The following is a 23,793-nucleotide window of genomic DNA, read 5'->3' as shown; positions in this document are numbered from 1 at the left end:
CAGACAGAGATCGAAACAATGATCATTTTAATTAAAAACATTCTATTTTTAATCAAAATATGTAACTGTGTTTCTGATGTCCACCCTTTAGCCACATGAAGTGTGGTTGTCTTGATCATATAGGAACATCCACGCGCTCAAATCACTTATTCACACTCACTCACACATCCACACACACCCACACACACATACACACACACACAGGCTGACTACTTTATGTTTATTACATGAATACTCTGATTGTTCTGTGAAGCAGAGTGAAATAAAGTATCTAATCCAGCAGCAGCTTGGTAAAACATCAAGTCATACCCTCCTGTCTGCAACCTCTTGTCAAGAGGGAGGACATATCTGTTTGCTTGAAATACCAAAAGAACACCTTTCTTTACAGCTGTTACCATGCTGACTTAATCCCCAGGTGATGGCGTTTTCTTGATTTGATTGACATATAAAGAAGAGGAACCGCCTGAATAACTATTGTGATTGTTAAACTATTTTTATTCATTTCTTTCTAAACTGTCTGAATTAAAAATATCTGTAATGAAAATGTATGTATGACCCTGTAGCCTCACAAACAGAACTTGGAAACTGAAACACAGAAACAATCGAACATCAGCGTTGCTAAGAAAACCCTTTAAGCCATCTGACAAAGTTCTCTTTTTGTTGTTTGGTTTCCATAGGAACAGTTAAAAAGACTTTAAAAAGGTCAAAATTTCAATGTGTAAAACCAAAAGTAAGAGTCTTTTCTCAATTCAAGAGTCCTTTTTGCTCCGGCAGATAGCCAACCTCTGACCAAACAGAGCCCTTCTCAGCAAAAACAACTAACTGAGAAGAGAAGAGAAGAGAAGAGAAGAGAAGAGAAGAGAAGAGAAGAGAAGAGAAGAGAAGAGAAGAGAAGAGAAGAGAAGAGAGTGCAAACCAAAAGAGAAAATCCAACTTTCATCCTTTCTTTTTTGTCCCTTCTTATCCTCCTCCTTTTGTATTGCCAGCCCACTGGTATGCCCACCTCCAGGCTGCCAGGTTGGGGGGCGAGTTAATTATCCACTGGCGTGGGTTCTTCCACTCCCTCCACTGCCACTGGCCCAGAGGCCTCTGGTATATGTCCTGCTGAAGTTACCGGCTCTGGTGGTGGAGGCTGGCTGAGGATAACCTGCACTACATAGTCCCTGGAGATGTTGAGTTGGTCCAAGCGCAGTCTGTCTGTCAGTGGCCGACCTGAGAAAAACCAGCGTTGGGTTGCGGCAGGCACACCCTCCTGACTTTGTAGACGACGCTTCATCATGCCCACTGTGTCGGTGGAGCGGACCGCCAGCCGGAGGTCGCGACCTGTGGAGAGCCGCAGTCGAAGCTGGCACTCCCCTCCTGAGTCGGGGTCACTGGCGCTCCCCGTCGACGGGTCTGCAGCCCCAGAGTCTGGATCTGAACCGTCAGGCTCATCAGAGCGCTCTTCAATCATGTTGACGGGGGGAGAGAGGCAGTAGACCGGTAGCTGGTATCGATTCCCAAGTTCATCGTAACATTCAGTCAGAGCTCCTGGAAGAAAGGAAAAAAACAACACTTATAAATAATGTTCAATGAGGATGTGGTAGGCCACAGAACAACATCCTCAGAGAAACAAGTCTACTTTAACCCTCTTACCAAAATCACCAACTTCACAGTAATAGGGAAGTTATAAGGTATATATTGGAATTAATCCACATGCCAATAAAATATATATGTTGGGAGCACTAGTTAAATGTTCAACTGGGAAGTTCCACAATATATCAATTATCAACCAAAGTGAACTTCTCAAGTAGTCCCTCCACTTTTCCCTTCATCTTTTGTTTTCAAATGGCCTGGATAAGTCATGCTCTTAATAACTAAAATTTATTTAATGTACCTTGCTAAACCTGAGCTCAATAACTTTTTGTCACTTTTATACTGTATTTAAATAAATGTGTTCTTTCGTATATTGCCATCATTTCATTCACAAAACAAAAACGAAAAGCTCACATCATTTTTCCACCTAACAAAGCCAAAAACCAGTTCACATTTTTGCTGTAGTAAGATGAAATGGAGAAATGAGAGTTGGACTCAACACAAAACACAGACTTAACACTGTAGAGTGAAAGCAGGGGACAAGGGAATGTCATGTTTCTGCTGTCATGTATCTACTACATCAAAAGACATTGTGTCACTGCTGTGATTCAGACACAGAGAACAGACTTAGTGGAAAGATGGGGAAATAAGCTGTAGTGAAGAGGCCAAATTATTCCACAAACAGAAACTTAATACTGTGGTATTCACAGGGGGGACCCCAGGGGTCCTCACGGGGATTTCAGACAGCCCCAACCCCCCCGCTCCCCAGGCATTATAGTTTATTTCCACTTTTATTATCACAAAACATCAAATAATTTTATTGTGTGTAATGGATGTTTTAAGTGCAAAGATTACTTGCCTTAGATTTTTACACTTAAGATTATTCCAAAGCCTATTCATCCCCAAAGTTTTATCTTCAACTGTCTAAACTAGAACCAAATAATTTATAACGAGGGTGAGAAAGTCCACCTCTCGACAGTCTATTTTTGTAAACAAGGCTTAAACGGTCAGTGCACCGCTCATGTTGTTTTATGACTTAAACCGAGACACGAGCCATTTGAATGGGCTTAGTGGTAAGTGAGACTGAAACAAGTCAGAAAAAGCCCACACGCTGTTGCACTGGATGATGGCTGCTGTGGTCAAGGTGAGAACGTTAAGGCCACACTATGCCTCAGAACGCGGGCTCACCACAGTGAATTTGAGCATCAGAGAGAAAGGGGCAGAGAGACAGAGAGCTTCACTTCCTCTGTTTCTGAAACTGAACGGTGACTATTTCAGCCGCATAACAAGTTACTTCTTTTAAAAGTATGTAGGAAAACTCTTGTGGGTTATGCAACCAAATAATTTGCTGACATACCAACACAGTGACATAAGTGGCAAGCATGTTGTTAAGGTATTAAAGCTCTCTGCTGCTGTCAGGAACAAAACTGAAATTTTAAATATGATAACTGAGATTCCCCAACATCTGATACAGCAGATGTGTTGATATTTCAGCACACCTAACTGCATTCAATCTGCCATAAACACCAGTTTAATTATTCATTTCCTTTCATGTAACACTGCGACACGAGCAGAGACAGAGAGCTGAACTTGTGGAAGCTGTCATAACTAATGTCACAAAAGGCTACTATAAATACAAGATAAATGTTAAACATGGTTGTACAAACATTATTTGGATAGAAATCCCTATGTTTTTATATTTCACTCATTCTTTTCTTCTCCACTTGGCTCCACCTCTCTGTTTATCCTTCAGCTGCAGAATGCTAATGGATTCCAGGTGGTGCTAATGCTTTTTGTTGTGGAATTTCTTTATAAAACAAGACTTCAGATTGAAAAAAAAAACATCCCTGCGAGGAGGAATCAACCACGCATCGAATTAAAGAGATTACATTATGACCAAAGCAAGAAAACCTTTGCTTGCATGAAAAATGCTTTCTTCCTGCAGTGCAGTTTTGAATGGCCACACAGAAAGTAGCTTGAGTTACTTATACAACAATATAATGCACACAATGATGTGAATCTGCTTCACAGAGACAACCGCAGATCGAGTTAGTCTCCAATCAAATTATATAGAGTGAAAAATGAGCCCATTAACTGATACATCTAGTGAAACATCTCCATTATGCATAGAGTGGGAGTTTTAAAAAACCTTAAATAGTCCCATTTCCTGAATGGAAACAACAAAGTCTCCACTATATTGTAATATTAGTATAGTAGTAGTACAGACTCTTCAACTTCTTGAGACTCTCTTGGTGATCCCAAGAGTTGTCACCCAGTGGCACCATGAGGTTCACTTTTGAGGTTCTGAATCTGATTTAGGCGAAGTCGGTTTGATTCGTTGAGACCTTCAGATTTAGAGTCCTTATAGGCTCACAAGCAGAATAATACTGCACAACCCTGGTTTCCTGCAGGGGAGTTCACTTAAGAAAAAAGTATGAAAAAGGGCAGGTTGCCAGCTTGTCCCCTCAAAAATAAATTGCCTCTGATAAACAGGAAATAAATTATAATATAAATTATAAAAGTTAGTATACTAACTTCAAATACACAGTACTGGTGATGGTGTGTCAGTATGGTAAGGGATATTGAGTATACCATCCTTGCAAGGACATGAAAATGTTTTATATCAGAGCAAGCCAGTCACTTCAGCCTGTTTTTTCATAATGAGAATCAGTATTTAATCAGCTTATGACCTTTACCTTCAGCAATACCTAAAAAAAAAAAAAAAAAAAAAAAAAAAACCCTTTTGGACTTTCATATGAAAGTCTTGACAGATAGGGAAAACCGAGAATGCCATCATGTGGACAAAACATGACACCTCCAAAACTCACAACATCGACATTCCGACACAAAAAAGGTAACTCTTCCTTTTCTCGGTTGAGGTAATGACTCTGAGGTGACACAAATAAGGAATAAAGAGAATGACGCACATCCACAAATAGAGAACCTGTTTGTGCTGTTAATTATTACTGTGTGGAGCGGTTGGGCAGGCTAACACTCAATTTTATTGATTTGGTCGATGTGAATGTTCTTGTGTGTGTTTCTGAAGATGCCCTATCTTTAGTGTGCTTACGTGAGTGATTAATTCACTAAATCCTACTTTCAGATGACAAAGGACACACCCCTTTTCATTTATTATTTATCGATTCCTTCTCCACCATATAGCCCCTAATGGCTTAAGTCTGAACTCTAAAATGTGGTCACTGAGATACACTTAGAGGTTCTTTAACTCCTTTTAACTGCAGGCTGAAGACTGTAGATGCTTGTAATTAGGTCCATATTCACTACAAGATCAATTATTGTCTAAGATGGCAAAAAGTACAGCATAGAAGCCACTCACTCAAACAGAAATGAACAGTAATGTGTTGCAGTGTTTCTAACACTTAACATTAGCTGACACTTGAAACTACAGAAGATGTATAAGAAACTTCCTGGGGAAGCTTCTCGATTCTAACTCTATTAATATAACCTATTAAAATTTGAGAGCTAATTTTCAGAGCGCCACCCCCCGAGTGGTAACGGCCGCTGTCTGGTGGCAGGAATGTATGTCACGACCTGGCAAAGCTGTCTCACAGTGTTTGCCTTTCTTATTGTGATCTTGTAGGGCTGTAGATATATCAGCCTGAGACACTTGTTTTTTTTTTTTTTTTCAAGTGGGCTGTGCAATAGATGACGGGCAGCTCTTTCCCTCACCCAGCAATATGAAGCCTTAACCTTGCTGCTTTATCATGGGGTTTGCTCCCACTTTTTAAGCTAACAGAAACATGAATATTCTGAGACTATATACCAAAATAAGCACCTGATTAAATTTGAAGCACAAATTAGGCTGTTGTGAGGCAAGAAATTGTCTGTGCAGTTGTAGCATTAGGCTCATGTTTCATTTTCCACCTACAATCTACATCTAATAGTGGTGAATGATATTTAGCAGGTGGAGTGGCAGCAACTCTCTCTCAGTGTGTCCCAACTCCATACTACATACTACTATACCAAATACTGTTACCATTGTTTTGCAGATACCAATGAGGTCAAAAATGTTTTCTGAAGACTGTGTGTGTGTGTGTACATATATATATATATATATATATATATATATATATATATATATATATATATATATATATATATATATATATAAAAGGAAGAAACAATTCTGATGAAAACAAGCCCAAAAAACAAGATCTGCATCCCTGTAAAGAAAGTCTTGACAGCTGAGTTCCTTAGTTTCCCTAGAGATCTTAGGAAGAGGGAGTTGAAATTCCTGTGTTTGGTAATCATCGACTGCAGTGTCCTCCAGAACGTCCACCCAACTGTTATTTCACTAAGAGTAAAACAAACACTATCTGCGTATATGAGTCTGGAAATGTGTGTTACCATGTGGCAGTGTGATGCTGGCCCCATCGAGGATGGCCTGAGCCAGAAGGTGGTCATTGCTCTCAAAGGCGCTGGCCGCAGCCCGCAGCGCATCCCAGATCTCCTTCCGGCCCTCGAATGCTGGCGCCGTATCCCAGAACTCATCTCTCTTGCTGCGCAGCTGGCCTTCAGTCATCGGGTAGTCACTTTTCCATTTAGGCCGCTCTCTCTTCAGGGGCTGGTTACGCCCTAGAGCCACTGGGAGGGAGGGTAGGAGAGATGGAGGGAAAAGAAAGACAGAGGAAGAGAGGAGGGTGGGAGAGTAGATGAAGAAGACAAAAACAGAAGGGAAGGATAGAGAAAGACAAACAGAGAATGAGAGTGAGGGTGGGGTAATTGGTAGGAGGTGAGGAAAGAAAAAAATGGGATGTTAGGATAACCAAGATAAGGAAATAACAAAAACATTAAAAAAAATGGGGATGTAGGGAAAAGAAAGTAGACAGACATGGAATGAAAGATGACAGTCATACAGAGAGAGAAGGTGGGGGAATACACAGAGGATGAAAATGACAAGCAGGGATGGAGAGTAAAGGAGGAGAATAAGACGTCTTTTAAGATTTCTCAAGTACACAACTAAGCTCAGATTGCAGATTAAAAATGAGAGTACATCACACACACACACACACACACACACACACACACAAAGCAAAACTGAAGCTAGAAGTGTTATGTTACTAAACCCAGTTAAAAGGGTTGGGGTTGTAGAATCTAACATGTGCAGCAGAATGGCTGATGAACAACACCATCTGGATCACCACCGAAGGGGACAACAGGTACAGGACAGTGTGTACATGTGTTGTGTGTATAGTATGTGTGTGTCTTTGTACAGAGACAGAGGAGAGGAGAGGAGAGGGGAGGATGATGGATCAAGGTGTTGAGTTACACCTGCTGCTGGCACACATGTACTCCGATGATCACATGGCACAGTCTGACAACACCAACCTTCAAATGACTGTTTGTAGTAAATAAGACCTCTGAGGGATGGTTTACACTCACTTTTTCCCTTTTTTGGTTCTATATAACATCATAATTCACCTGTATACAAGAGTTACGCACTGTTAAAACTGTCTCATTATGCCACCAGATTATGGCACTCAATTGAGGGGACAGTGGATAAGTGAGGTCCTTGTTTGACAAAATAAGCTGATAGACTTCAGTTGTACCTGAGGGAAAATTCAGGTGTTGCAGCAGCAAACTGAAATAGATAACAGCATATATAAACATATATTAATGGATTTTATGTGGTTGTGTAAAATACCAGCAGCAGCTCTTACTGATTTAGAAACTGCATGCACTTTAGTCATGGTGACCTGCCTGCAATACCTGCCTGAATTCCTCTGTATTGCCTTGTATGCATTAGCTTACTTTCCAGATCATGTGTCTACTCATTATCTACTACTTTACCTTTAAACATTGCCCTAGTAACACCTGTCTTTCAGCAGTTCCGAGAAATCCTTAGGGGTAAATGTGGGCTGGTACATGTAACAGTTTTATACCAAAAACTATCATGCTTGAACTAGGTAAACCTGGTTATGACACCTGTTTTGGTGAAAGCAGATAAATTTCCATGTGTTCAGGTCTAATTGCCTTGTCTCTGTCCACATCCAGCAAGGTGTCAAGTACCAGCTGCTTGGCTGCATCTGTTTTAACACTGCAAAGCCCCTTGTTACGACACACTTCGCAGATAAAGGGATCTCAGACCTGTTTATGTGACCTGCGGATCAGATTCAGAGGCAAAAAGGAAGACATTAAGGAAGCCAGACTATATCTCAACCTTTCTAAGCGATCAGTTCCCAGCCCCCAACCCAGCTTCACCTCCCAATCTGTGATTAAAAATAACTCACTGGCCAGTAGCTGAACCCTTCCTCAGACAAGACAAACCAGGAAGCTACACTACAAAGTTGTCTGCAGCACCTCAAAAACAATCTCTTGACAAAGGAGGCCTGTGGTTGAGGTAGGCGTTATCTAAACGCAATCCCCAGTTCAATTCTATCCGAGGACCTTTATGCTTGCCATAGCTATCTCCCTTTCCAACCCTGTCAGTCACCTCTGGTGAAGTTATCCTACCCTGGAAAAAAAACTGATGTCCCCTAAACATGGTTTTAATCATATTTTAATCCACAAAAACACACTGTCACTGCTTGAGTAATTGTGCCCCACAGCGTTAGACACTGAATGCAATACTGCATATTGCTCAATAAATGCAATGAGCCTGCATTCTTCTGTTATGTTTTACTGGGCATGGTGCTTACTGGTCTCAGGCCTTGTTCACAGAACATAACCACAGACTAAGTTGCAGTGTGAAAAACACACTTCCTTTCACTTAAAGCTGCAACACCCTTTAAGTTTTGACACCCACCTCCTTTCACCCTTCACACTTTGCAACACGTGACATGCTCCCACATCTTGCTTAGACAAACCTGTGTCTCAAAATAAATCCCCAATAAGTCACAGTCACTAGTGCAGCTTGTGTTAAGCTAACGATAACTTATGAGCAGTCACAGAGCAGAGACCTAATTCAGATCAGACTGTCTCTCTCCTGTGTTTTTCCCTTGCATGCCTCTGCCGTCTGTGACCCATATTTGTTATGCAGAAAAGCTAGCAAGCTAACCAGGCTACGTTTTAGCCGGCTAGCTCAGTCAACACCAAAAGAACAAAGGGAGGCAGCGTCGCACAGTAAATATTTCCCAGTTTGTAAAGTAGCGAGCAGACGAGGCGTCATTTTGGCGCTTCAAGGCCTGCTGTGTGGAGGCAGATACCCGGGAAGGGCTGCCGCGTCTGCTCCGGCTCTGTCTGGCTCGGATACACGGGAAGGGAAGAAGAAGAGGACCTCCAACCAGGACAACATGCAGAAAGCCTAGAGGAAGCCCCCTCCCCTTCTTCCAAATAATAAAAAAAAAGAGCCAAACGCGTAGGCGCTAAAAGATGTAGATAAGCCCTGTAAGTTACCTCCAGTACCGTCCGAGTTCTCGTTTAAGCTGCCCGAAGAGTCGTGGTGGCTCCCGACACAGCCACCCATGGATGTTTCGGCAGAGCAGCCCGGGCTGGGTAGCTCACCCCCCGGCCCACAGCTAGAGCTACATCCACTAGCCCCTCTCTCTCGCTTTTCTCTCTTCCCCCCTCCCCTTCCCTTCTTTCCTTCCTTTCCTCCCTCCCTCCCTCAATCCCTCCCGTCTTTTCCTTTCTCCTCGTTTCCTCCTGTCCTCCCTTGCTTTCCCCCTTCCTTCCTTCCTTCCTCCCTCCCTCCCCTCTTCCTCTTAGCACTGGCGGGGCGCAGCAGGCATCATCTTCTTCATCTGTGGGGATGGAAGGCGGAGAAAGAAAGACGGAGAGGCTCACATCGTGACAAGGTGACCGAGAGAGGAAAGAAGAGGGGGAGAAAGGAGGAAGAGAGAACAAAGGAGAAGTGCACAGTACCAAAAAAGAAAAATGATGCCATCTTCTTTGGGGCAGCACACGTGTGCTTTAGAGTTTAGCCTCTGTTGATGGTAATGTGTTTTGACTCGTGGTGCGTGTTTGTGTTCAGAGAAGCTGTTTGCTGTCCTGAAGAACACATCAAATTGCCCTTGTGTTCTTGAATGTCAAGGAAGCCCCCCTGTTGTTACTGTTATACCCCTGTAATCGAAATTTGGTGGAGCGGGTCTATTCTGCTTTCCTCTCTCCTACTCATTCTCCATTGAAAAACTGGGCTTTCAGGGGTTTAACTGTTGGGAGTTTTTTTTTTTTATGTTTTCACATGTACACTGCACAGGTAAAACACAGCTCACAAAATAAAGAACACATTTTACAGCCCAGAGTGAATTTGGCAGGCAAGGACACTATTGAAATTTATTTATTGCCTTTTTTTCCAGATAAAAATCAGATTTTGCAATGCAGAGTAGATTGTAGATGGTTATAATAATCTCTTCTCTTGTATAGTGTTGCTGTTATTCTGTCTTTATTTCTGCATCCAAATGTTGCAATGTTACACCAGATAAACACACTCCTGCCTGGTCACTATCTTTAGGACTGTCCTAAAGAAAGAGACTTGAGTGTAATTTGACACACTGACACACACACATACACATACACACACACAGAGTAACTCATGTCCATGGACACACAATAGCAACGGGATAGCGAGGGTAAATTTACAACAAAGCTGTCTGGAATTACAATTATTTCCAAATGCTAGGAACTGAAAGAAGGCATGTTTATGCAGGGTAGGGCTGTACTTGGAAACCCCTTTCTGACTGTCCGCATGACGTAATATGATGTAACAAGTTACCGAGACACACACTTGACATTGCTGCATGCTCTGTGATCAAGGTCACAGCAGGAGATTCAGCAGAATCGTCTGTACGATCTTTTATGTGTAAACTCCTATTAAGGCTGAAAATGATTGGATATCACCTTTTATCGGGATGATTTGTCCAGGAGGTGCTACTGTGTGTTGTTTTGCCTCCTGAAAGTGATTTTAGTTGGGAATGTTTTTATTTTAGGGACCAAGGAGGAGCCCCAGAGATATAGAGATTACTTAGGCTTTTCCGCTTTACAGATTCTCAAACCCACATTTTTATGAACATGTCCTAAAAAGGTTTAAGGGAAATTCCACAACACATGGTTGAATGGTTCCAATCAAAATCCCAGACTTAGTGCTGTTTGTTCACTGTAGCATTGTTGGAGGCCACAGTAAGCTGTGAAATGTTACCCACACTGACTGTTCAAGGCAAGAATAGGCTGTTGCCTAAACACACATGGAAAGTGTGACAAGTTCATTTGTGAACTATAGTGACCCCTAGTGACTTTGTTTTACAGTTATCACAACAAAACAGTTTCACATCCACAACTCACGAAAAGTGTATTCAAAGCATTTAATCAGCAGAAAGACTTATGAAGTTTAATGGCAGTTAAATGGGGAATGAATGAAACTCCATGTATGCTAAGACAACACATCTGTGTTACTTAATATAAATATATGTGACAGAACTGTGTTGTGACAATCAGTTTCTTCTGTGTGTGCATTCAACCTACTACAGAAAATATAGTCACTAACTAAGCAGAAGTAAAGGGTGGACACTTTAAGACTGAATGGACACCTATGTAATGTTTACTTTGTTCAGACAGTGTTTTCTGCTGGTGGTTTTCACATTTACTAGCTGTGTACCAATTAAAATGTCTTTGTGTAGCAGCTTTAGCCTTAGAATCAGTCAGTCACTGAGTAAGTGCACTAATACAAAAGAATGCTAGTACATGGCTCAGTCAGTAGATGGTGCTAGAGAGTTTGAACTGCAGACTGAAGTACCCAAAAAATACTGTCTGTGTGCGTGTAAAAGAGAGAGAATACTGGAGAGAGAGAGAAACTGGAGTGATGGGGGTTAAACGGTTGAATCTCTGTGATTACAGACCCTTAGGGTCAGTATTTATTTCTTATTTTTTTATCCATGTTTTGAAAGGGAATTAACTAAAGTCTGTGACCCTATCAGCACCTTTTTGGTCGTCATCATGTCTGATGTCGACCATCTACTGTAACGTTTGTGTGCATTTTTAGCCCCCCCCCCCGAAAAAAAATTGATATGATGCATCTGAAAGAAAACTGGAAATAGCCACACTATGGTTGTTCACTCTGGCCACTGAGGCAATAATTGCCCAGCTGTCTGTCTCTTGTGCAAGCAAACAACTATACACAAGGTAACATTTTTCAGGCTGTAAAAAAAGAAAAAAGAGCTAGACAGACATTGGCCAACTGTCTTTTCCTTTCACAGGCTTTTGGAGTTGACTCTTCTTCATCTGGCATTTCTCTGCTGCTTCTTTCACTATCCACACCCTTTCTTCTTTTATCCATCTTCTTCTTCAGCAGCCTCTCCTTTGTTTTTCATCTTGCCAACAGAACAGCTGACACAGAGGTTAATAGGCTCGTCATTGATTTACTCTTAACTGCCTGGTCCTTGCACTGGCCCAAAGTCTGCTGCCTTACATCTGCCCAATTATCTGTCTGATGCCACAGTTCAAATTGTCTGGCCACTTGAAGATGTTCAACTACCTCATCTGTGTTGAAGATAGGGCTACTAGTGGATCCATTGATTTACTGTTATCTATCAACCCCCTCCCCCCTCAGCCCAGACTTACAAGCACAGAATGTATTTGATGAGACTAGAGAGACTGGGCTGCTTGGAGCTCTCAAATGCATTCACTTCCAGCTGTGTGTGAAGGAGGGTGACGGATGGCACACAGTTGATTGTCCTTTCATTGATTTACCATTACCTGCCTCTTCAGTGCCAACTGCACACCCCCACTGATTCTCTTCTGTGTCACAGTTCACTGATAAAAAATTAAAAAAAGAGAGATGGAGACACGGGACAGGATTGAATGAAGATTCAGGTCAAGTTGGCCCTGAGGATAAAAGTGCCATTCAACAAAAGATGCTCTAAGTGTAGCTAAGACTGCTTGGCCCCTTTGTTTTGCATTTTCCCATTATATTGACCTCAGAGAATTGAGACCCTCAATTCAGTATTTAAAACTTGTGCAGATGTCTAAAAAAAAAACAGACACATTTCCGACTGACATCATGTGATTGCCTGAAAAACAAAACGTGTAATATAAAAAATACGAATGAGAATCAGATGACAAAAAATGGCTTCTTTGAGGTAAACAAATGTGCTTTGTTTATAGTTATGAAAGGTTTTCATTTATCAATCAATATGCTAGTGTTTTTTGCAAAGGTGTATGTTTCTGGCCACACTAATTGGCCTTTTTGTCCTGTTCAGAGGTGGTTTAAATATTTACTTGGTGTATATAGAGACAGAAAAGAAGCATTTTCAAATCTATCTGGATTAGAATGGACATGCACTCCAATCCCCTTTTAGATACTCAAGTGTGCATTATTATGAATAGTCTACTTTTATTTCATACGTACAGTACAACAATTTTATTCCCCTCAGTGGAATACTGGTTAAAGTGTGAACAATATATCACAGCGCTGGGCCAAGACATCGATAATGCTGGTGTCGAGGGACACAGAAAACAATAGGGAGCGATCCGAACTCACCACCTGTGCGTAGGCCCTGTTCTCAGCTAATTCCTCGAATCTGTGCACAGATTAATTAAGTTCTCTGTTTTGTTTGCTGGGAAATGCTGTTTAGTGGAAAAGGATCAATACCTGTACTGCAGGGACTTAACAAGAACACAGATGGTTACAGTTCACATAATTAAATGGGGAAAAAATGCATATATTTAAATCTGGTTTGGGCAAGAATGACCTTGGCCGGAGGGGAGAATTAGATGGCTGCAATGGGAGATGGCGATAGGACAATAATCTGTGTAGCACTTTAGAAATCTGAAATTTATATTATATACGCCAGACCTTCATGACAACAGCCATGCAAAAAGACATGTAAAACACCAGGAGTAAAAATTCTGTGGTCTGTCGAGAACTATACAATTCAACAATACAAAAGTTTTACAGTATCTTTAGCAGAACGTATTGTCTGACACCATCCCTTCTGTGCTGCGTGGGAGCAGCATCATGGTGTTGGGGTGGGCTTTGCAGCTGCAGAGATAAGGACAATTCTAAGGTTAAACTCGGACTGACTATTCACTGAGGACATTCCTCTTTAAATTTCAACCAAGCTGGGGACAAATCAGTGAGGAATAACGGGACTATCCAAAAAAAACCAAAAAAACAAAACCAGATGTGCTAATGTACACAGCTGAGTTGTTATTTTTTTTCTATCAGAAATACAAACTTTAAACTCACTTTGAACTCTGTTGCAGTCTGATGCTGTATAACTCAAAGGTTTATTGTATTCTTTCTTTAGGTAAGAGTTATGGATGCTTTATTAGGTTCTTACTCCTCCATATATTATCAGCATTAATATCAACAACGACTGCAGCTCTCAGACAGGAGACCATAACAGACATCCAGTTTGGAGAACCTCGGCACTAATACATCAACACAACCATAATTAAACCTTAAATTACCCTTGTTACGGTTGAAAGGATTGCTTTGACTCAGTTTTACAAAAGTGAGGGAGGGACAGAGCGAGAGAGAAATGGTGGGAGATGGTGGAGTTGGAGCTGACCTCCTCTTACTAATTTTGGGCATTACAGCTGCAGTACTGGTGGCTTCGTATATCTTATCATTCCAGAGTCTCTCTTGCGCTCTCTTATTGTGTGTGTGTGTGTGTGTGTGTGTGTGTCTCACTCACAAAGCAAATCCACACACAGACCTGACTTGTTATGGTAAAGCTCAGAAATCTCAGAAATCTCTATACAGTATGGTGGTGTGCGGTCTCGCACACCACCATACTGTATATGCTCCATCTGCTCCATAAAGACAGCTATAATCTCACTTGATGTAAACCTTTACACTCAATACATTACACTACTGCTCATGTAACCTCACGGCCATTAGCTATCACCGATGTCCAAGACAAATCTTGTTGTGTAACTTCACTGTTCTGCCTTGGGATTTAGAACAGCGGGGTATTTCAAGGAGTGAACCCAATGGAGAAATTCTAACCTGTGGTGTGATAAATCGTTGTGTATGACTCATCCTGTTAAACAACATTTTTTTTTGTGACCAAAAAAGGGACCTCACTATCTATGTCCTAATCTGGCCTAACTGTCCTTAACTATGAAAAAGACTCAACAACGATCCTCAAAGTGTTCAAAAGAGTATTTTAACAAAGTGACTATTAATACATTAAAAAATATCATAACAAATTTTAGTGACACCCACAAATACATTGTTTTTGGCCACGCTTGTGGAGTGGCTGTAAAACTGGCAAAGTCAATTAGTTGTATCTATCTATCTAGTTGTATGGTATCTGTCTGTGACTAACAAAATGAACATTTGTATAAATAACATTAAGACCACAGCTATGAAAAGGATTATGCCTTTAATTTTCTCTGCTTCTCAGAGGCTTCAGAAGACCCTCAGAAGGTATACCATATGAAATATGGATCCACCACCCATGATAGAAAGATAAATATGGTGCTTGAATGAGGTTTTACAAGGACACAACTGTAATCATAGTTTGGCCATTCACAGACATAAACAGACATTTATTCTCATTGCTTGTTTGTGTGGTTGCTCAACTTTTACAGCAATTACCCACATGATCAGACGAGATGTCATCAAGATCCGCAGAGCTTCAGGCTTTACCAGCAAGACAACAAAGAGAAGCGTTGTATGTTATTACATTTTGTTAAATTGAGCATAAATTGGAGTTTTGAGTGGTCTTCATAAATTTTGTTCTGACATAGCCTGGTTATCAAATGAAAAGGCAGGAAACTGGATAAGAAACTGTGGAGACAACACTTTTATTCACTTATCAATACAGTACATATCATTTACAACAAGTGTGGACAGTGGGAAAGTCAAGAAGGCAAGTCAAGTCAAAGTCAAAAGGCATCATTGCCCTGAATATCCTTCTTTAACTCCAAAATTACAGTATTTAAACTAACAAGTTTGTTCTCTGTCTAACAAGTGTCCGCTATAATAAGCAATGCAGTTTGGTTGTGGAAAAATCAAGCAGGCTTTGGCCGAGCTTAAAGGGCAATTAGCAACATAATGAAATAAACCAGCAGAGTCTCCTGTTTGACAAGGGAAGGATTAAACAGGTATTTCAGCAGCTGGAAGCTTGGTACAATTCTGAAGATGAAAGCCTTGTCCATGCAATTTCAATTTACTTTTTCTGAGATCTGGTTCACATGACCGTGTATTTAGACATTACTTCACAGTGTGCATATCTTCCCTACTTATGTATCTGCATTATTTCTATCCCTGTGTACGTTTACATTACCATTGTGTGCGTCACAGCTGGACTGCCTCCAAGGCAACACAGAAATGTGATCACAAAGTGAGCCTGAGACACCTCCATGTCGTGTTTGGATTATTCAGTTGCAGCGTGAGTCAAATTAGATTTTTCTTCAGGAGTCGTCTCCTAATGCATCCTGGCATGATTGGATAATAAAAGTCACAATGAAACGACAGGAGCATTCAACCTCAGACAGCCAGCGTGAATTAAAGTGGCTCAGTCTCTTCTCTTCGTTGGTGTGGAGCTCAGTCTGCCTGGCTGAGAAGGTGTCTAAATGATGATCTAATCCTAAACTAATTAGATCTAATTAGATTAGATCGGGCCTGATGCAATGTAATCTGATGCTGTTAACACGCAGTGATTGTACAGTGACTTCTTAGAATAGTGACAGGCAACTTATGAGTTGTAAAAATCAGTGGCACTTTTGTTGTGTTGACATCAGACAAGCATTTCAGGAAACAGTTGAAATGAGTTTGGTCTTTATCTCCTCAGTGTGAGAAAAGTGTTAAAAATGGGGAACTAAAACATCGGTGGTGATGATTCTACAGCCCCTATTTTCTTGTTACAGTGAGCCTCCCTTCAATGCTGGTAAACATTACATGAACTGCATTTTGCATCATATAGTTTGTATTGAGAAAAATGAAGTGAAACTTGCATCTGAAATGAATGGTTGGAAATGGCACTGAACTCAGACTCACAGCGTGATTAATTGTTTGCAGAACAAAATGTGATCGCATTTAAACTCTGTATGACGTTTTCCTTTGGTTGCAGGTCAGATCTCGGTTGGATGGCGGACAACACACACAGCCAACAGCGCCTGCCAAATGGAAGACAGACTGACAGCAGGACAATCAAGAATATTTAACTTCCTGTGCTTCCCTGGAACTGTACCATGAATACACACACGGGCAACGAGGGAAGCGTAGACACATTCATTGTCCCAGGCTACAAACATACACACACATAGAGAATGGTTTCACACACATATACATATACCCACAGACATACATACATGGACTCACACGAATGCACATGCAGCCTGTTGCCAACGTTGCCCAGCCAGCTAGTGTGACGCCATATGTTGCAGTGTTGGCAACACCACAAGTGTCCAGTCGGTGAGCTACAAACCTGTTAGAAGCTACAACACACTCCGGAAGTACTCAGGTCTTTGGAGGGGTCGGTTTTCAACAACAGGGAAGTACAAGAAGGCACAACAGGGAAGTACAAATGATTATACACACACACACACACACACACACACACACACACACACACACAGACACACCGAAATATCTGTTTTCCTCTTCACCAATGTTTGACCCTACAAAGTTAGCAGAAGTGGCACCTAGCATGTGACTTAGCATGTAACTTACTGTCTTAGAAAAGACAGTATTGTGTTCTTATTACACAAAGCTCATGGAATAAACAGTCACAACATCCAAAAATCATTGATGGCTATTCAATAACTACATATTAAGTTACACAAGTCATACAAGTTAATATCTTAATAGCAGATTAAAAAAAATAATTTGGGGGGATTTAGGGTGGTATGTACAATGGAATGAATTATGTAACCAAATGTTTTGTTTAAAGTTCTTCTCTGAGCTTGGTAAAGCCGTATGAGATCTCCTGCTCGCCTCAGTAACATATGGATCTGCCATGTAAATCTATACAGAGGGTACACTGAAAAAAATGTTTTGTTGAATTTACTCAATTTTAATGTTGAAAGTGATTGCACACAATACATTCATCTAAATCTAGACATATTTTTTAAGTTGGCTGTACTTAATATTTTTGAGTAATTTCAAATAAATTATGTAAGTAGTTGTGTAATGTAATGTAAGTAATTTTTGTAAGTAGCACAAAAATTCTGAGTATTTGTTACTCTGATTTCCTTAGTAATTCTAACTAAGCCCATGTTTAATTTACTTGAATTCATTATGTAATTCATATATTGTGGTTAGCTAATTTGTTATTGTGCTTTAAATTAAATTGTTTTATTCTACACATGTAAAATATTTTGATTAAATTCACAATTTTATTTAAAACAATCAAAATGCATATGTAGATGTGGGGGTGGCCGAGAAACCCGGTATACAACAATGAGTTGTGGCAGTCTGGAGCAATTCCCAATTCCATTTTATTTGAAAATAAAATGGAGTCTTGTTCAAAAACTCCACAGTAAAAAATGCACATTGGGCAACCAGAAAGATAAAAGTAAGCAAAAAGGGGGGAAAAAATTCTCAAGAGCACTTCTCAAGAAGAATAAAAAAAATACAGAACAAAAGAATTCGCTCTAAACTGCTTTTCTGGTTATACCCTTAAAGTTTGGGCCGATGGCAGGAGCTATAATCTGGAGCTGTGTTCAGGAGCTGTGCTTCTCTCCTTTAGGCTCCGGCCACCACAGCCTCCTCACTTTTATACTGGTGGACTACACCAAGAAATCAATATCAATTATCTCTTCCAGCACAGTTACAATAATCCCAATACTAAATAACATATTATCAAATAGAAGTTCAGTTAAACTTACTTTAAAAACACATATTTCTTTTTAAACAAGATACTTATACAGGTCATTTCACCACAAAAGACAAAACACCCCTCCCACTCTACCACACTTGGTTTCTTCCCCTGTGAACCCCCCTATTTAACCAAATGGACCGCTCCAGCTCAGGTTTGGCTGTTCCTGGTCTGACAGAGGAAGAAGTGCAACAAAGGAGACAGGTCAACAAAATTTAAATTCAATAAATCAAATACACAATCACAGTGTGACTTCTCTCCTTCACCCCTTCCTCCAAATGTTCATACCACACACATCACCACCAGCAGTTCACACCAGGATCAACATTCTGATAAAATCTACCTGAGAAAGAACACATGTAAGGCACATGTGTAGCACATGTGCCTTACTTTAGTGCACGGGGTCTCCCTGTGACAGTAGCATAAAACAATTTAATTATTTTGATTCTTCTTGAGAAGTGTTCTTGAGAATTTTTTCCCCTTTTTGCTTACTTTTATCTTTCTGGTTGCCCAATGTGCATTTTTTTACTGTGAAGTTTTTGAACAAGACTCTAATTTTGTCAAATAAAATGGAATTGGGAATTGCGCCAGACTGCCACAACTCATTGTTGTATACCGGGTTTCTCGGCCACCCCCACATCTACATATGCATTTTGATTGTTTTAAATAAAACTGTGAATTGAATTAATATATTTTACATAATGTAGAATAAAACAATTTAATTTAAAGCACAATAACAAATTATGTAACCACAATATATGAATTACATAATGAATTTAAGTAAATTAAACATGGGTTTAGTTAGAATTACTAAGGAAATACAAACAAACAAACAAAAAAAAAACAACTCAGAATTTTCGTGCCGAAAGTGCTTATATAATTTATTTGAAATTACTAGTACAGCCAACTTAAAAAATATGTCTAGATTTAGATGAATGTATTGTGTGCAACCACTTTCAACATTAAAATTGAGTAAATTCAATGAAACATTTTTTTCAGTGTATATGGAGCTCAACACCCTGAGCTGAGGACTGTTTGACTTTCGGCTGCCAGAATACCACCAAGGCCCCAAATACCATCCATAAGAGGGACTGCTTTTAGTTTGAAGGTTGATGTAAGGATTTGTGTCATACAAAGACATATGTACTTCTGTCATGAACATCTGTAAGAATCTGCAGGTTCTGTCTGCTTTTGTATGACAGCTGAAGTGTTTAACAGCTTGCACTACTAGAGGAAGCACAAACATACACTCACCAAGCACTTTATTAGGAACACTGTACTAATACTGGGTAGTTCCTCCCTTTGCGCTCAGCTTCAGTTCTTCGTGACATGGATTCCACAGCATGCTGGAACATTCCTTTGAGGTTCTGGTTCATGTCGATATGAATTCATCATATAAATTCTACCATATCCCAAAGATGTTATATTCAGACCTGGTGACTGATGTTTGTTGTGAGCGTTAACTGAAGCTCCTGATCTGTATTTGCATGATTTTATGCACTGCAAAGCTGCCACGTGATTGCCTCGTCTTTAGTATTCTCCATGTTTACCAAGTACCTGTCCATCTTAGAACTGTTTCCTTGCATAGTTGACATAGATTGACATTTTCATAAATATGCTTATTCACTGTTTTGCTGGGAATTAGATAAGAAGGTTGATACCACTCTCATGTCAGCTCGCTTAGCTTAACATAAAGACAGCCAAACTGGGAGATCTTGTTCTTGATCTAAGATCTTGATGTTGGATCTTATCTCATTTGTATAAAAATTAAAGTATAAAACAGTAACTTATGTGCTATTTTCTTTTCACTAATTTAGTATTAAATTAATGGTAGTTATGTGTGGCTAATAAAAAAACCACACACAACCAACAAAAACTAAAAACTAAAAAACAATTTATGTGCTTCCCAATCTCACAAATACCACAGCAGCAATGACCATGGCTGTGATCCAAAACCAGATCAAGGGTCTCATTTACAGTTACTCACTGGACCAGTGTGTGCTGCCACATAATGACGTTTGAGCAAGATAGCGAGGCCTTATTTATAGACCAAAGCTACCAAAGTGACATGTAGTGTTGAGTCATGTTGTGACTGGACAGTGCTGTGCTTGTTCCCATAACTGATGTGTGTGGCTATTTAGTTGTAAGCCATAGTTCTCATAGATTCAAGAGTAGTTTAAAGGAGAATATGTAAATTATAATGTGAGGCTGTTGTTGGTGTGTTCTCAGTGACAATGCAGTAAACATAACAGCACTTTCAGACAGTGAAAACTATAGTTTCCTCTTTGCATTGTTTGATAGCTCCCAGTATGTTTTTACCTTATGGTCAGGATTTCTCTTACTAACACTCAGGAGCTTGTCTGCAGCAGCTATAACGAAGGATGGATTATCATGTGTAGGCTGCTTTATGTCCATAATGCAATGTGTCCTTGAGTCTCAGAGGCGCAGGGCTCTTATAAAAGCTTTTTAATAGACCTGATTTCATAGGTAGGAGGTAAAGTTATGATAGAAAATTGTCACACTTATTGTTGCTTATAAACAAAACAGCAAAGTTAGTACACAATAACATTAACTCTATGGTCATAACTGCACTGCAAGTGTCTGTAAGGAAAACTTAACTCTACATCTGCCTTTCTTACTGGGTTCTGTGAAGCTGTATGTTTTGAAATAGTTGGTTAAAAGTTAATTGCCTGTATTTTCCAGAAACTGGATACTGAGGCAGAATGGGGCTGAGATTAGACTTTTTCTTTCTCAGATTTACCTCCCAGTTGTTCATTCTGCGGCTCAAAAGCCAGTGGAGCAGCGCTAGTGTTAGCAACAGGATTTAAACTGTTGTTAGCATCCATACAAGCATCCATACAAAATTTTACTGGTACCACATGTGGAACAGAAAATAATAGGCTACTTCTTAACGCCGTGTGTATTAAAATCTCACAAATTCAATTTTTTAAAACCTTTTTAAAAATCATTTTATAGTAACATTTTTTGCACAATGCATTTATATTTTTGTGTCAAGTTTGTTTTCTTCATTTTTCCATGCAGTCTATGATCATCAGTTGGTGGCATTTCAGAGTCAGTGAAGTCTGTTGACGACAAATCCTGACAACAGAGATTGAATTGGTCAGAGCAATAGACACAGGCTTCTGTGTGTAATATTTGTTAGCCAACCACTGGTAGATAGTGTGTGTGTGTGTGTGTGTGTGTGTGTGTGTGTGTGTGTGTGTGCCTTCTTGTGTGTCTCTTCTTTCAGTCTTCCACTCATGCTGTCTTTCAGTTTAGTGCTTCAGTTCAGGGAGGGCACTTGCCTGGAGTGACTCTCAAATGCCTCCACCCAAGCACCCAAGGACAGACAAACATTATGTAATGTCTCTGTGCAAACAGCAGAGCACTGTAGAAGAGCAGTCACCTGGGCCGAATATACACATTTGTGCGCACACACACAAACAGATGCTTACAGTCACTAATACATGCATTCTTCAAAAAAGGAGAAAATGGGAGGAAAGCTGCCCTAGAAATGTTCAGACCTTGCTATTTTTAGTGTTTATGATGGTCTCATCAACTCAAACTTTGCATTGGATCTATTTATCTGCAAATCCTTTTTGTGCTGAAAAGCACAAAACTGATCCTCGTACTGAAGAAAAAATAATATTTAGACATGTATGTGAGATACACAACACTTTCAGAGAAATGTGGTGATTTTGCGAGTGTGCGACGGCGACAGACAGGCACACACACACACAGAGAGGAGTTCTGTCTGTTCTCACTGTCTTTCTTGCTTTTTGGCAGGAGACACTGGGTTAGCTTCAGTTCAGGCAGCAACACAAGCTCGCCGTCTATAAACTCTCTGTGATCATAAGATACACTTGGCACATCTCTCTCTGTAACACACACACATTCAGGACATTGTGTATCTTTGCAGGTATATTTTGCATATTCTGCATCATCAGGGTGTACATCAGTGTGTGTGTGTGTGTGTGTAGGTGTGTGTGTGTTTATTTATCTAGAGGGCATACCTCTGGCCCTATGTACTGTATAGAAAAGCCTGAGGCACAGCCCAGAGGGTCTCTTGTTTTGATCTACAGGGATTAAACTGCATCTGTCAGTCAACAAGGGTGTGTGTGGGTGTTTATGTGTACGTGTGTGTATCCGTAATCATGCATGTAAATATTTGTGTGTTGGTGAGTGATCACATAGGATATATGTGATTGCCTGTTGTCGGCTCTACAGTGCCAGTTAGCACCTCATAACGAGATGAAGCACAGACACTTCCAGACCAGTGTTTGACAGGGAACTGAGAGCAGATATTCACACGTGGAAAAGGAAGGTGACAGGATGTAAAACATTTCAAACATGCGTCTGTCAGTGGATACATTTTTTTTTTAGTTTGGTCTCATGATGCAAAAACTTCATGAACTTAAATTAGGATAAAGCTTTTAGGGATAGTAGTAACCCAAGACACAGTCACACAGAGAGAGAGAAAAGATGTGAAGTGTGTTGACAAACAGCAGAAATGATAGTATCTGCTAAAGTTCAATAAAACATTAGAACATTTCTGCTGAGACTCAATTAAAGGCTTCATTATGGTTATTACTCTGTGTTCAGAGGAAATGATTCCTCAAATCAAATGATCAGTATTAAGAACAAACTGTTTCAAGTAATCAAACCACTGAGGGGAAATTTCCTCACATGATCCCCTCCAAAGCCGAGGTCAGAGCCATTGCTATTGCTGACACTTGAAGCACAAATTCAAAGAGTAACTTCACACTCAATGAAAATTTTGTTTTCATGGACTTGTTGATGTTCTCATCTTGCTGCAGTGATGTAGCGGTGTCCTCCACGTATCTGAGATCTTTCAACCAACAGAGGTCAGTAAAACTGGTTGGTGTTAAGTTACAAATACAATACAATCCACAAAACTTGCAAACAGATGATAATCTTATTACACATTTTAATGCTAAAAACAAACACAAATGGAAATATACACAACACCCAGGACACTAATATACACAGTTAACACACAGGACACACAACATAAACGCTCAGTGTGTTTTCATGTCCTGTGTGTGTGTTAATGTGCACGAGTGTGTATTAAGGCAGTATAGCTGATTGTGTTTCTTCCGCAGAAGCTGATACTGTAGCTGCTGTGACCGCCTGCACCTGTCACTGTACGTTATGCCTCACACACACACACACACGCACACACACACACACACACACAGGCATACACTTTAACTTCAATGCAAACAGGCAAGCCGAGTCTTCATGAGTGACTTGGATGACTGAATAAGCACAAAAAGCGTCTGTCCCGTGGGCTTAGTTAAAAAGGTTAAAGGTGCAGAGCAATGAGAATCACATTTCCCAATCTCATTTCATTTGTTGACAAAGAGCCTTTTTAGTCAAAGTTTTTCCAGAATTGCCAGGGTTATGGAAATCTGTTATAAGCTTTATGGGAAATTATGGCTGTCTTTGTAATTAGATTTTTGGATGAATA

The 23,793-nt window shown here is 40.2% G+C and overlaps 1 protein-coding gene across 1 annotated transcript; it reads right to left on the bottom strand.

Moving 5' to 3' along the window:
* ubtd2 (ubiquitin domain containing 2) lies at positions 1–9,115 on the bottom strand. The gene is made up of 3 exons (XM_041052202.1): positions 8,932–9,115; positions 5,944–6,180; positions 1–1,530 (listed from the first exon to the last, which is right to left on the bottom strand). The coding sequence occupies exons 1-3, from the start codon at positions 8,999–9,001 to the stop codon at positions 1,031–1,033; spliced, it is 807 nt and encodes a 268-aa protein (XP_040908136.1). The 5' UTR covers positions 9,002–9,115; the 3' UTR covers positions 1–1,030.
* Between the last annotated feature and the right edge of the window lie 14,678 nt (positions 9,116–23,793).

The sequence above is a fragment of the Toxotes jaculatrix genome, chromosome 12, assembly GCF_017976425.1.
Source record: "Toxotes jaculatrix isolate fToxJac2 chromosome 12, fToxJac2.pri, whole genome shotgun sequence".
Classification (NCBI taxonomy): domain Eukaryota; kingdom Metazoa; phylum Chordata; class Actinopteri; family Toxotidae; genus Toxotes; species Toxotes jaculatrix.
Note: the sequence above shows the minus strand (reverse complement) of the source record. Positions and strands in the feature narration are given on the sequence as shown.